Genomic DNA, 15311 nt, shown 5'->3' on the forward strand with positions numbered 1-15311 from the left:
CATTTTGTCTCACTTTAGGCAGATGTTTTGGTTTAGGAAGTTTTGGCCCAACCAGCAAACAAAGATCCCTGCAGTACACAAATTAGGTATGTCCCTGTCTTGAGGAGCAAAACATAGCAGGGAAGTGAGGGGCAGATGACACCAAAGCCAAGGGACGATGATGAAAGCACTGAGGCCAAGCCCTTCTGTAGCAGAAGGGTGCAGGAAGGGACTTGAGCATGGCTGGTCCCTCGGGGATGGTAAAGAGGGAGGTGTGAGACAGCTTGGAAAAAAACGTACAAAAGGAGCATTGAGAAGATGTGACCAGGTGGTGCTGAGAAGCCGTGCAGGCACAAGGGGTTTGAACAGCACCTGCAGAGGGAGTGGAAGCTGGCAGATGGATGGAGCATGGAGAAAAGTACACAGCGGTGATGTCACAGATGGTGATGGTCTTCCTCAGCCCCTCATAGATAGATCTCAAAGCACTCAAAGCAGAAGGGTCTTCAGTCCCGGTGCACTGGCAGAGAAAGCAAAGGACAGAGAAGAATGTTGGAGGTAGAGATCAGTTATCCAAACCACGGGCCTGTGTTGTCCACTAGGCACTGGTACCTCTGCCATCACTATGCTTTCAAGATGTAGTGAAACAAGAGACATTTAGATGACCGCATCATAAAGTTGAGGCTAAATTTCTATTCCCCATTTAAATTTTTCCTTGCATGCTTTAAATGAATAAAAAGCAGCTCTCAGCACTTCTAGGTAGGTCCTGTGCCTGGGAACCTGGAAGCAGGTTTTGATTCACAGATGCCTCTTGCTCCTCCGATCAAATGTGTTGCCAGGACTGGTAGACAGGAGCTGTTTTGACAGCTTTAATGCACTTGGATTTGTCCCTATAGCTGCTGCTAATGCCTTGATAGGTGCTACTGAAATCTCTTCTTAAACATATGGTAATACATTCCTCACTGGTGTCCCTGCCTTTCAAAACTCAGACCTGGAGTCATCATCGTCTGTAATAAGTTCATTCTGTTCCTTCTGCTTTACCGCTTGCCCCGCCTAGCTTCGATGAAGGAATTCATGTAACTCACTAACTCCAGAGCAAATTTTGATTAGCTTTTGGATTAAAAAACGTATTTTCTGTTGGGAAGCCCTGCAAACTCAGCTTGGCATCTGATATTCATAGGACCTCTGCTATTCCAGAGGCATCACCAGTAATGAAGACTTTGGATGTCAGGGCTGGAGGCACACTAATAGCTGTAATTGCCCTGACGAGCCTCATCTGGGGCTCACATGCACCCTCTCTGCCAGGGGCTCCATTCAACCTCCAGCCCCAGGGGCCTTCAGTTCTTGCCTGGTCCGTATTGTAGGTGAGCCCGTCTCAGATCTGTTCCTCAGCTGGTGCCTGGCTTTCCTTGGTTGACCTCGGAGCTGGCGTGTTGATGGGACCCATTGCCATCACCACCCTGCTCTCCCTCCTGTGGGGTGGGACTGTGTCTGCCCTGTGCTGGGGCTGCTCCCCATCCCTGGAGCAGCCCTGATCCTGCTGCTTCCCAACACTGGCAGCCACAAATGCACTACAGCTCTGGCAGGATTTTCAGTAGATGGAGGACTTAATGGATCGATTTATTAACTGTTTGAGAGAAGAGTACAGGTAATATTATGGGCTATAATTCTTACATGGCTTACTGTGCATGGAAATAAAAACAAAAGCAGTATTTGTATGTACAAGGTCTCTAGCTCTGTTACAGCTTTGAAGCTCACGTGAGGTTGAGCCGGGTGCAGGAATGACTGACCCCAGGATGTCCGGTCTGGTTATCTTCTGGTTGTCTGCAGCTGGGCTCTAGCACTGGAGAAGGAACACTTTTTCACGTCAGGCTGTTGTTCTGCAGCACTCAGCATATAGTAGGTTTAGCCCCACTTTTCCTTACAGAGATGTTGGGCTCAAATCTGCATTTTTGGAATAGCATGAACAGGCCCATCGCTCCATGTGTTCAGTGGGATGGCATGTGGTTATCATGGTGGGTGGACAGACCAAGTCCATGAGGAACACCTTCCTTTGTGTCCTGAGGGGACAACATCCTTGCTGGGGAGACCAAGGACCTGTCAGAAAGCACGCTCAGTCTCATCCCATCCCAGGTTTTGTTGCACTCAATAAATGAGGATATGCTGGGTGCCCTTCTCCCAAGCAGGAACAGGTGATACTGTGATGTCTGTGCTGTAGACATACCTGTGGACAGCTGGTACTTTCAAGCCTGTAATTCTCCATAAGGCTTGTCAGAAAAGAAATGCAAGATCCTTTGGGAAGGATCCAAAATTCACTCTTTTGATGGAGCACCTCAAGTTCCCACCAGCTCCTACCTAACAGTGTGCTGCAGAACTGGTTTAAATGCTCAGCCAGAACAGGCAGCAGCCTTCTAATTTAATGTAACCCTCCAAATGACCACTGAAGAAAACCTCTTGGTTTATATGCTTTCTGTCTGGGAGCTTGTATACTTCCAGACAGTGGGATTTGGGTTTTGGGGTGGGCTGGTTTTTTTTTTTCTGGTGCCTGAAGAGAGGTACCTGGGCAGAGAAGACTGTTCTGCCGGTGGGTGGTGATGGCAATGACTTGTGGGGTGAGGGTCGAGGAAAGGGGAAAAAGTTTAATGCATGGAATTAGATGCTATGCTGGCCTGGTTGGGAACAGCCCTCTCTGGGGAGACAGAGGGCCTTCGGATACAGGCAATGGCCAAAACGTCCCTTCGGACGCAGGAGGGATGGATGAATCTCCCCGTTGCTGTTGGCCTTCAGCCTCCGCGGCTCTCTGAGGAACCCTTAGGGGAGCGGCTGCCCCCGAGATGGCTGTTTGTGGGGCTGGGCAGCCCGATGGCTCCTTAAATTACACCACTGTCGTTTATCTCATGCCTCAAGATTATTTTGGGGAGGGACACACACACACAGAGGGCCGGGGACGCGTGAGGAGCCGCCGGGCCCCGCGCGGGGGAGGCCCGTCCCGCTTCCCCGGCGCCCCCCCCTCAGGAAGATGGCCGCGGGCGTCGAGTAGCGCCCGGTCCGCCGCTCCGTCCCCTCACCCCGCCGCCGCCGGGCCCGCCGCGGCCCGTCCCTCCCCTGCGGGCGGTGCCGGCGGGCGTGAGGCGGGGCGGCGGGGCGGGGCGGCGCCCAGAGCCGCCGGGCGGCAGCAGGTGCCTCCGCTGCGCTCCGCGCTCCCGCTTCGCCTCGCCTCCCCTCGCCCCGCCGCCTCACCGCGGCCCCCGCCGCAGCCAAGACGCCGCGGGCCGTGCTCCGAGTGAAGAATGGGGCGGCCAAGCTGGCCAAGCCGCCGGCGGCGGCAGCGGCAGCGGGCGAGGCCCCCGGCGGCGCCCCCGGAGCCGGGCTCTTCATGGAGCGGTCGCAGAGCCGCCTCAGCCTCTCCGCCTCCTTCGAGGCCCTGGCCATCTACTTCCCCTGCATGAACAGCTTCGACGAGGAGGACGCGGGTACGAGGAGGGGTGGGAGGGGTGGGCTGCGGCCAGGCCGGTGGGTCTCGGTCGCGAGTGGGGCTGGAGAAGCGTGGTGGTGGGGGGGGGGATGACCCGGGGGTGTCGGTGAGGCCGGTGTCCAGTGTGTGTGTGTGCGTGTGTGTGTGTGTGTGTGTGTGTGTGTCCACCCACGGGTGCCGTGGGAGCGGGGGGGGGCGTGTGGGCAGGAGCGGGTGGGTTTGCGGTGTGTCAGACGTGGGTTTGGGGTGTCAGGGGACCCCCCCTGTGCCTCCCGGCGGGGTGCCCAGAGCGGCGAAGGGTTTGTGCGGGAAAGCGTGCGCCCGCGGAGATTAAAAGGGCGAATTTCTTCGCGGCGGTGACAGGCGCTGGCTCCGGGGATGGGTGGCACAGCCCGGGGTGCCGAGGCGCCGTCCCGCTTGCCCCCCGAGCGGGGTGACGGGGTGAAGGGCAGCGCTCGGGGAGAAGGTGCCCACAGACGGGGTGTCCAGCCCACCGCTGCTCCACGCACCACCCTCTCAGGTTAATTGTTCTGGAGGGTCATTAGCGCAATACACCGCGCTGCTTTTGGAGGGGGGAATAAAAGGGATTCTGTTTAAATGAGGGCAAAGTACGTCTCAAAACACACACAAAAGCCTTTCAGAATGGACACAGTGATTTTTGCCTGCTTCCTAAAGACCTTTCTGGCCTCCGACAGTTGGCAGGGTTCATAAAATAAGACTAAGCTTCCGAAAGAGGGCCACTGGTAAGGAAAAATAGGAAAGAAATGGGGTTGAACGGGAAAGGAAGGACACCAGGTGCTGGGAGGAGAGGGCAGCGCAGCAGCTGCGTGGGTAGGGAGGATGTACGGGGGAGTGGATGGAGAGCGGTGTATCAGCACTTTGTCCATTCCCGACGGCTCACTTATAAATGAGGGACACTTTCACAGTACATGCTGTACCAGGGACTGATCCTATAAGTGAATCTTCTGTGCGGCAAACAATGAAAGTTGGTAACTAAGGCGTACGTTAACACTGGCTGTCATGGTTGCATCCCTCAAAATGCCGGCATGCTCCTTTGTCTAGCGGCTCATCCCAAGATGTGCAGATGCCAGCTGGAATACACGGGCAAATCAGGCTGCTAGCTGCTACACCTGTAACGTTGTTGTTTTTTAAAGGAATTGACGTAAGAATAAATTCATCATCTGTGTGATTAACCTAGGATTGTCATCAGCATCGTGCAGGGGTGTCAGGCAGAAGATTGTCTCCTCCAATGGATGTATTTTTTAAAAATTTTGTTCTCAAAATTTTGCTGATGATTTACTTGCACTTCATATTTGGTTTGAATGCTGGGGAGCGTACAAGACAACAACGGGAGCTTTAGGAAGTCTCGGTGCTGTTGCTTCAGAAATGATTGATAGCGAGACATGCTCGAGTACGAGAACCCGACACAATGCCTTGAACAGCGTTTCATTCCCTGGTGTCCGACCTCTTGCTCTGAGCAGGGTGACAGTTTAACTGAATGCTTCCTCTTCCAGTGCTTAGAAAAATGGTTTTGCACTAAATTGTATTTATTCACACTTACTGAATGCTCATGCATGAACGTTAATAGGCTGCTCTTAATACAACACAAGCACTGGTCTCTGAATTAAATAAATCTACAATTAAGAGCTCATTCTCCAGCAGCTTATTAGTGGATCTTGCCTGCCTGAGTTAGTCTCGTTAGTAAAGCTGCTTGGGGTAACATTCAGTACTGTGGGGACATTGCAGCATTGCTCCTGTATTTTGTGCTTCTGAGTGTGTATTCAGACATGTATGAGCAAACAGCAAGAAAGACTGTGTGCTGCTTTGTATTTTTTTGCGTTAAAATTACAAGCATATAATTTTCTCAAGAAAATAAATGTCATGAAAGAGAAATGATAAAAGAAATGCTGAAATTGTGCCGGATGAGATTCTGTATTATTCATACCCATGCACACTCCAGAAATTGAGAGAGATTCTGACCAGTTTTGGTTGCAGCGTGATTTCTGTCAAAAAAATAGATCTTGATAGCTCATTCAGGGAGATGAACGCTGCACTTGGCAAGATGTTCTCCATAGGAGATGGCAGAAAAAAAAAAAATTGATCCCATGAGCATTGACAAAGTAAACAATCTTATTTCAAACAGACACATCATCCATTTTGTCTGAAGCAGAGAACCACATCTTTAAGAGAATAGTCATCCTATGGAAAAAGGAGAGAAGCTGATAAATGGCTAAGCTTAAAGGAAACTCGATGTTTTCCTCTGAAAAGAGAAAACAGCCTAAGGAAAACTCAAATCTACAAACAAGAAAAAAATTTGAGGTGTTTCATTTAAGTTACTACAGGTGGGCCAGATTAAAGGAGTGTAAAAGGAAATTTGCAGGAGTGCCTACGCAGAGAGCCACGGCGATGTGGAAACATTGCTAACCACATTTGGCCAATGCTAATGATACCTGTAGGTTCCAGTACTTCCCACTTTAGGTCTTGAAAAATGGCTTTTTTCTTACTTACAGGATATTTCTCTTTCTGCCTTGGCCTTTTTGTTTTTCTTTACTGTCTGCCTTTCTGGATGTTAGGTGAGAAGACTCTTCTCATCTTCCACAACTCTTCTGCCCTCCGCACCACCAGGGATGTCCGGACTGAGTTCTTGGCAAGGAAGTAGATGCCGATGGTGCCCACTGACATCGCAGTGTGCAGAAGCAGGAGGGCAGTGTAGGCAGGGTAGCGATAGGACTTGGAGCAAGAAACTGGATCTCTTCTGAATGCTTCTGAAGCGAATCATCCCACAGTGAGGGTGGTTGACTTTCAGATGTGTCCTCTGGCAAATAATGCCATGTGCCTGTCTCTCCAAAGAGGTGGATGCGGACTTGCAGTCCTGTGTTGTAATACCCTTTTCATTCCTCAGCTGCGTATACAAAGAGGATGCTCTGAGCAAACACTGAATTCTGTTCACCAGAAAGCTGCAGTGGGGCTTTGAAATAACAGAAATTACTCTCCGTATTCAGTAGTGTAAGGACTCTAGGTTAATAACTCTTGATCCTGGCATGGTAACCTTGCTGTCCTTCCTGCTGGCTGAGTGCTGCTGTCTTCACTCCATTGAGGTCCCCAGCAATGTCAGTGAAGTTAAGGATTTTGAAACTGTGGTTATTATCAGCATATTTCTTGGTTTAACTTATGCAAATGTCTGTCCTGAGCTCTGATAATTTTTCAGTTATGGAGTAGTAGACTAAAAAGAAATAAAAGACAATCATGCGCTGTTTGTGGGTGCGCTTGTAGGAATGTGAGCCTTAAATCAGTGCTTATTTCTGACAGTGTGAACACAGATCTTAGTGTCCTGAGGATCTGCCATAGGCTTGGTCTTGGCTGGAATCGGCCATTTGGTGTGCTGGTATTCATGTGGTGATGTGTTGGAAGGGACCAAACTGCCAAGTGGCAAGTGCATGTGGGTTAATAATAGGGTGCTGAGGATCTGTGATGTCTGTGGGGACCTGCTTTGTAGGCAGCTTGTGAGTCCTGGGAGCAGTTCGCAATTAAAACGGCAGGACTGGGGAATGGGGGTAGGTGAAATCCACCTTTGACTGACAGCAGCCTTAGTGCAGCCTTGCCCAGTCCCGGATGAAGGACGTCCTTAAGGTTAATGGGGATGTGTTTGCTGGCGTGGAGGAGAACCAGCTGGCTTCATGCATGGAGCATGGAGTTTGGAAAATTTGCAAGAGCAGAACAGAAAGTGAGGTTTTGGTGGAGAGCAACAACTTGGAGCTGCACTTGCAAAACCCAGTGAGCTTTGGGCAGGAGGGAGGAGGTGGTTGTAGTAGCAGGGACAGTCGTGTAACGGTGGACCTGCTGGGAGTTGGGGAGCCAGAAGCAGTCCTCAGCTGTGAAGAGGTGAGAGCTTCCAGGCGAGGACCCTGCGTACTACAGAGGACAAGGACTACACCTAAAGAAACGTAGGTAGGGAAATACCAAAAATCACTGGAGGGGATGGGATTTCCTTAAGCCACTGTGCCTAAAAGGCAGGATCCAGGATCCCTTCTCAGGCCTGGGTGTGTGCTCCAGCTGTGCTGTGACTTAAGTAGGTGAGGTGCAGCTGCGCTCCAGCTCCTTTCCGTTTCATCCTACGTCCTGGTTTCCTCGGGAAGGGCACCCGCTTGCACTGGCAGAAGGCACCTGAGGCATGCCCTGACAGGGATGCACATTTGGGTGTTTGGGAGACTTTAGCCATGGGTTGTATTGCAAATGCAGCTACCCTGAAGTCCAGATACAACGTGAGCATCTGCACAAGGGGAAGTGTGCGTTCCTTACAGGGATCTTGTATCCACACAAGTGTGGAGAGCAGGGAGGCTTTGAGCAGGAAGCAGGGGAAGGTACAGGATGGCTGTGAGGGAGGTGTAAGTGTCCCACGGGTCAGAATCCCAGCACAGGGACTGTCCAGCTTGGCAGACCTCTGCCCTGGCTGCGAGACGGCAGAATAAAATTGTGTCTCAGCCACTTGGAACCAAGTGTCTGGAAGAGAGAAAATGGTTTCCAAAGTCAAAATGTCTCCTAGATACTGACAGTAAGCCTTCCTTGTGTCAGCTGCTCTTTCAGAAAAGAGTTGAGTTAGAGATAAAATTCAGCCTGGGCTGCTGCTTTCGCACACTATCAAGTACTGGCAGATGCACTGTGTTACAATCAATTGCTGTGAAGAGAAGCTATGTGAAATATTAATTTAATGGATTGATAAAAACATTTAAAATGTTGGGATGGAAGAATGTGCTGTGAACATGTAGTTTAGTTTAGAATACTCTTTTGTCTGGGTTTTATCTATTGAACTTCCCTATAATTTTAAACATTGAACTTCTCTATAATTTTGAACATTAAAGCGTCACCAAGTTATTAAATAGAGAGAGCCCCTATGTGTGTTTTCATGTTGCCATGGATATTTCTCAATTGCAGCACTGTATTGGATTGGGGTACATATGATTTTTAAAGAAAATTATGATTCAAGTCTTTTTAACTAGTCCATTTGTATACTTTTTAAAAGTGTATGTGTCAAGCATGTTAAGTCCTTTTGGTGTTTAGTCTGTTTTTGCTTCATCCAAAGTTACCTTTGAAGTTTTGGAAGCCTCTAACCAGTTTTGTTAGTTGTTTGTTCGGGAGGTAACCATGTTCACGTGGCAAACATACAGGGGACAAAGGAAATTATTTGCACAGCTGGAATGTTAACTATTTTTCTTATTAATCTTATACAAATTAAATGATAGTTTATCCCTGTAACACTGCAAAGACACAAGTTCTGGGGCTCATCTGCATTACCCCAGAGATGCTGCAGGACAAATCTGAATCAGTCTTGGAATATACAAGTACGTGAAGAGTTTGCCTGTTGCCTAATCCCTGCTGTGCACTTAGCTAGCTCTCGGCTGGTGCAGGAGGTAGCAAAAGCCATGGCTTTTTCCTCTTCTTGCACAGTCAGGGGTGTATCCTTGGCCATAGGTTATCCTAGAGATTGTAAGAAATGCCTCTCTCCCTGCTGCGCACATTCTAGCTCTAGGTAAGCAGATGTTTGGTTTATAAATGGATTAAAATTGAGAACAATTCTAGGAGGGCTGCTGTCAAATCAGTCTTTCATCAGAGGAAATTGTACGAAACTGACCAGTGGCCTAGAGGAAGATGCCGCAGATAATACCTGCAGAGGTTGGTGATCTGACACCTGGTCATGAGTTAATCCGGATCGTAAATGCAGCGACTGACTCTTACATGGCGGATGTGCTCCATCGGCGCAGAGCTGAACACGCTGTGCTGTTCCTCGCATCCCCTGTGCACTAAAGCAGCTTTCTGCTCATGGGATCATTTGCATGCATATAGGATCAGTACACTGCAATTACCAAGGATGGCTTTTGTCTTCTCCCGTGGGCATGTGAGACCAGGTGAGAGCAGGAGGCCTATGAATGAGTCAGCACTAGGAACGAGAGATTTGAAACCTTGTCCTCATTTGTGTTGCTCTTGGTGTTGTGGCGGCACGCGAGAGCCATAGTCCCCAGCCAAGTTCACGCTGTGCCTGTAGAAATGCTAAGCAAAATGGCAGTCTCTGTCCCAAAGAGCTTACAGTCAGTGGCAAAACCCAACAGATGGGTTCAGTTAGACAGATGGGAGAGTGCAGGGGAAGGATGACGTGGTATCGGTCAGTGCTCAGCGTGGTGGGCAGCCTTCCCAGGCCACCAGCTGCCGCCCGCTCCCGTCTCCCACTGGGCACCCCAGCAGAGTCCTCCAGCATGCCCCAACCTGGAGCGTCCACCTGTGCCTCGTGCTGGTGCTGGATCTAGGCTGAGGAATTATTTTAAGTGATGTAGGATGGGGGGAAGAGAGGTAGCAGCTAGCCCTGGGATCTCAAGCACTATGCCACGGTGGCCTGTGTAGACATTTCCTTGGTGGTCATCCGGGTCTGGATTGACAGGGGAGAGGGAACATGGATGAGGTCATGGGTCTCCTGATGGTGGCACGATGCTGTCCCCTGAGCATTGCTTATTGCAGTACACACTTGCAGTCATGGGAAAGCACAATATTGTCTCCTTCCCCCAAAGGTGACTGCGTCTGACCTGACGTACGTTATAGGTGTTCGGGGGACGTTATGTTCCAGCTATGTGTGCGGGAGTTGCAGGGGGCTGGTTATACGCGACCCCTGCCAGCCACAGGGGAAGGATATCTCTTTCTCTTATTTTGCTGTCAATTTACTTCCAAATAGAAGAGTCTGTCCCTGGAAAGCTTTCTGTCTAGGAGAGACTATTTCCATACTGCTTCTATTTCGTGTAAAGTTAATTCTAATGCAACATTTATTAATTCAAAAGCACTCTGTTCTCCAGGCTAAAAAAATTATCTTTACTCTGTCAGATTCCAGCATCAGGACAAGTTGTGAAATGCTGTAACTACTTTGCTTCAATGTTTCTGTTTGACAGAATGTATGTATCTGCTTTGTGTAGGGAAGAATTAAGTTTGATTGGAGTAGTTGTTTTGAGGAATAATTTGTCTGTTCAATTATTTTCTGAAGCACTATCTGCTCGTATTTGAGTGACTTCAGTTAGGTTAGAAAGGTGAACATTTTAATTTAGGAAACAGTCTGCAAGTTGCTAGTTGGTTTTAGTGGGGCAGTGAGACCTGGCTCACACAGGCTTCTCAGCCCTGCCATCAGCTAACTCCTCTCCTCCCCACAAACATCTGTCGTGAAGCACCCTTCGCATATTTGAATAAGGATTTCTGGTCTTCTGCAGAACTGTTCAGTGCATTTTGAATATCCATCTATCCAAATGATGTTTCTTTGAGGTTTGGTTTTATTTTCTGTGAGAGGGTGTGAAAACCATGCTATGCTGTATGAGAACATGTGTCATGATAGGGATCCCGCACCACAAATGATGCCTCAGTAGGTGCCATTGCTTAAATCATCTGCCGATGACATGCACAAATTAGGCACGCTCTGATTTCACTGTCAAACTTTGCTTGCCTTGGGATCTGCATTTAAGATATATCTTTGGCTTTGTTTTTTGGAAAACAGCTTGCATGTACAGGCTGGAAAGCCCTGGTACAGCCTAGCTTCACATAGCAAAGCTTTGCAGCCCTATCTTTTAACCAAATCCAGCTACAGTTAAATCACTGTGGCAGATAATGTTTCAGCTTTGTGCCACGGGAGTGTTATATCACCTCTGTCCAATACACAAAGAACTTGTATAGCCTTGCAGAAGCCAGTCTGAAATGTTTGAGTGGTCAACAATTTGGAGAGTACAGCGTGTACGGTGGTAAATGTCACATTTTTCTCAAAACTCTTTTATGACTAAGAGGAACTTGTGCTAATGTCTGCATGTCCTTATTCTTAGAAATGTGGAGGTAGAAGGGGTCCTGAGGAGTCCCTCGTGTCTGCTCCTCAAGTAACTAACCTAGTCCTAATTAGAAGGACAGTTTACCCTAAAATTTACCTTAAATCTCCATGGAAATTAAGTGGATTGGTATTGTCTTGCTCCCAGCAGTGTGGGAAACAATTGATCGCTGCTTGTCTTCAGAGCAACTCTTCACCTTGCAGAACTGTTCTTCCCAGTGCCAATGACCCCAAGGCAGAAAATGGCTGTAATCAGGACCATTGCTGCTTGGCATCCCTCCCCCTCCTTTTGCTTTTTGGACCAAAGAAGCCTGACTGAAGTTTTTGCATAGAGCAGTTGTCCAGACATGGTGTTGGCCTTGTTGCTGGACTTGGGATCTTGCAGGAGGAGCAGTGTGGGCAGTGCTGTGGCTCCTAGCAGGGAGGAATAACTGTCTCCTGCACTTTGTGTGCAGTATTTTTATAAATACATGCGGTGCTTTGCAGGAGCGTCCCCAGTCCTGACTCATATTTTGGGGTATGATCCGTGCCACTTTCCAGATCATTCTCTGTAGGACTGCTGCCTGGATGCTCATTCCCTTTCTGGCATTTGTGCATTTAATTTTTTCAGTGTTCTGAAATTACTACTTTTTACATGTGCCTTTATTGAATCTCCTTGTATTGATTTGGAGGGGTGAGCTACTTTATCCGCTCGGTATCTCCCTGAATTCTATATCTGTATCCCATGCTGCCAGGATGTTTGTGGGATTTGGAGGTGGGGTAAATGGCTGTTGATAAGGTGCTTTGTCCACTGGGCTCCAAGTTTTGTGGATGCACCATTTTGTGGATGATTTTGGCAGCTGGGGGAGATCCTCTGCAGCTGAGAATCCATGGGTGAAGCACAGCATCCTTGGAAACCTTTGCTTTCAATGCATCTGGAGTGGCCTGTTTTTTCAGGCGCCTTCTCATCGCCTCAATTTGCAACACTTGGTTCAAGGGACTGTTGAAGGGTCATTCACGGTTAGTAGCTAGAATGAAGGTAATTGTGGATAATGGTACTTCACACGGGTGATAGATCTCATGTAAGAGGTTATAGTCTCCCTCCCCATGGCACACGTGATTGTGACCCTCTCTGGAGCTGACCATCCTCCTAGGTGCAACAGCTCAGTTGTTGGTGGGGTCGGACCTGCGGAATGATCCAGCTTGGCAAGGAAACGGCGGCATGACCAAAGGACAGGAGCGTGTGTGCACAGCCTGCCCCTCGCTCGGCTCCATGGGCAGTATGGATGAGGCTGACGTTTCCCAGTGGTGACAGTTTCCCAGTGGTGACAGTTTCCCAGTGGTGACAGTTTCCCAGTGGTGACAGTTTCCCAGTGGTGACAGTTTCCCAGTGGTGTGGGACTTTTGCCAGCTGCCCACCAGCAGTATGTGTATTTACATTTAGCAGGGAATGTATCCTGCCACGTGGATGGAAAACATGTTAACTGTGTTGCAGCCAAGATGTCTAAGAAGATTAAGATATTTTTTTTGTTGAAAATCCAGCTCCCTGTTTAGCACTTCACAGCATCCTGGAAGGATTGTGTGGGTGGGTGATTTTTTTCTTTTATTTTTACTATTTACCTTTCCTTTCTTGTATTTGCCGCATGACATCACAGCACTAGTGAGAAGTTAGGAAAATTTGATTCAAGAGTTTAAGGTTGCTGCTTTATATCCATATTTGGGTCTTAATCAGATTGTCGGGAAAATAAATGAGAATGCTTTTCCTCTTTCTGACACCTGTTAGACTTCCAGCAGCTGGAGTTTCTGGATGGTAGTAGTGTGACAAATTAGACCCAGTAGCTTTCTTTGTCTCTTATGCTCAGGTCATGCCACCGTCCCTCTGGCTGAAGCCCTGCTGCCTGCCATGAAATCTCACCGGTGGCCTGTGGGATTAGAGCAATCGCTCTGCAGCAGTTCTGCAGAGCACTTCCACTTTTATAGTAGCTTATGATAAAGGTGGATAGTGGTCCAGGCTAACTTCTGAGGCTTGATAGTATTCTGCTTCCCGCTAGTTCCCCAAAAACCAGAAGGAATTGCGGGAATTGCTGTCACAATCCAGTGGTATGATGGTGATTTTGTGTGTTTTTTTGACAAATGCACCATTTTTGTGTGCATTGGTCCCTGTACATCTGCCTGTGTGAATCACATAGTCCACAGTTGCATCTCTTCCAGATTTGGGATTTTTGTTTTAATGTAAGTAGTCAGGAGAAGGTTAGGTAGTATTCCTTGACGTGCCTTGAGATAAAAACAAACTTTCTGCAGTTAATATAGTTTTGACAAGACTCTGTGCTTACTTTAAATATTAAATATGCAAAATTGGGCGTTTTCAAAAATGCATGGGAGTTTTGGTCTCTTGTATTTGTTGGAAGTGAATGGGATTTGGGCCTGTACCTGCCTTTAGCAGCTCAGATAATCACCCCGCAGCCCTGCAAGTGTGGGGCTGAGACTCTGCCGCTTCCGTCATGCAGAGCCAGCTGGAGCAGAGGGGCAGACTCGCCCTTGCATTCTGCAATTCAGATAAGTTGAGGAGGGAACATTGGAGATGGTGGTCTGGAACGCAGGGCAGCAATGCCGAAAGCAGGCGTGCAGGCCAGTGCTCAGCCTGGCAGACAGTGCTTATTAAATCAGGGTGATTTATGGAACTGCTTCTGTTAAAAGCTTCCTCGTGCACTTTAGAAAGTGGAGCTGCCAGATTGGTCAAAATCCAATACCCAGACAGTTTGAATTGGCTGCCAGCTGCAGCAATAACCGTGGCGAAACTCTAACAGCCGTTTTGTGCAGGCTTTGCAGGCTGCCACATCGTTGCTGCTTCGCAGAAAACAGACAGTGTCAAAATGTTACGTGGTATGAGGACATTTCCATGGTAACGTTAGCATCCCATGACACCCGTTCTTGTACTGCGGTGTCAGTGCATGCTGTCATCGTTGCACTTCTTCCTCCATCTGGGGCTGTTGGGAATGCCGTGGTACTGATCATATGGATTTCTTCAGTGACTGATTGTAGTTATGGGGCTGAGGGTGGACGAGGTGCACTCTCTGGGCTTCCGGCTGTCTTAAATAAGGCAGATATTCCTGCTTTTAGCCTAGCAACTCTCGCGGGATTAAAAGCACCTGGTTTTGCTTTCTGTTGTGCTAATTTTTAGCCGCTTTTTCTCCCTGACCAGACAGCTCACCGCAATGGTTGTTTTGTACCTGGCATCAGAGGCACCTGCTCTCCTGTCTCGCAGCTCTTAGTCAGGCAGCTCCCAGATTGCTCAATTTGTGAAGACGCTTCAGTCTTGTTTTGTGTCCAATCCTTTCAGCATGGAGAATGCTTAGCGCTGATGTCGGGCTGCAGGTGAACAGCACCCTGCTCCCTCCTTCTCTCCCTTTGCAGGAGCCATCGGCTGCTCCGGACACTGCTGACCATGGGGCTGGTTTTAGACAGCAGCCTGAGGTCTTTGGGTGGAGTCTCATCCATGGCTATCTCCTGGTTTCATTTGTGTCTTGATCAATGGTTTTGGCCTATAAATATTTCAATATTTTATATTGCAGTAACAATGTCCCGCTAGGATTCTCAGCATTCCCCCTGTATTTTTTTCCCCTTTTCTTTCTGTATTTCTGTATTTCCGCTACGTGATGTTTTCCAAAATTAGCATCATGGGGTGTTTTTTCCTTGTGCAGGCAACGCGTGTTTGTTGGTTTCTTTCCACTGACATAGAGAAAGCTGTTCTCAATATTTTACTGCAAGAAATAACAAAGGTAAAGACTCTTTTTCTGTTTGGCAGCCCGTGGCCTTTCCACCACTGCACATTTTTCACTTCTGCCTGGTGCTTTGTAAGAACAGTAGAGAGATCTTGGGTTTGTTATTGTGCATGCATAGGTGCTGAAAATTGCTTGACTAAAGAGACAGACAGTCATTTAACTAACGATTTGCCTACTCAGTATGGATAAGCTATGGATGTGCAAACTAGATACGTGGGTGCACAGCAAGGCTATTTCTCACACAATGGTGCTGTAGCAT

General features: G+C 48.4%; 1 protein-coding gene across 1 annotated transcript in view; it reads left to right on the forward strand.

Annotated features, from left to right (window-relative positions):
- Positions 1–3352: 3352 nt before the first annotated feature.
- RIMS4 (regulating synaptic membrane exocytosis 4) overlaps positions 3353–15311 on the forward strand; it is a gene marked incomplete at both ends in the record, with an annotated part of 50930 nt that continues 38971 nt past the window's right edge. Inside the window, one exon of the mRNA XM_082491191.1 lies at positions 3353–3449. Within this exon, the coding sequence (XP_082347317.1) occupies positions 3353–3449 (97 nt within the window). The remainder of the gene's footprint in view (positions 3450–15311) is intronic.

Source organism: Vanellus vanellus, assembly GCF_965231255.1.
Source record: "Vanellus vanellus genome assembly, chromosome: 15".
Lineage (NCBI taxonomy): Eukaryota > Metazoa > Chordata > Aves > Charadriiformes > Charadriidae > Vanellus > Vanellus vanellus.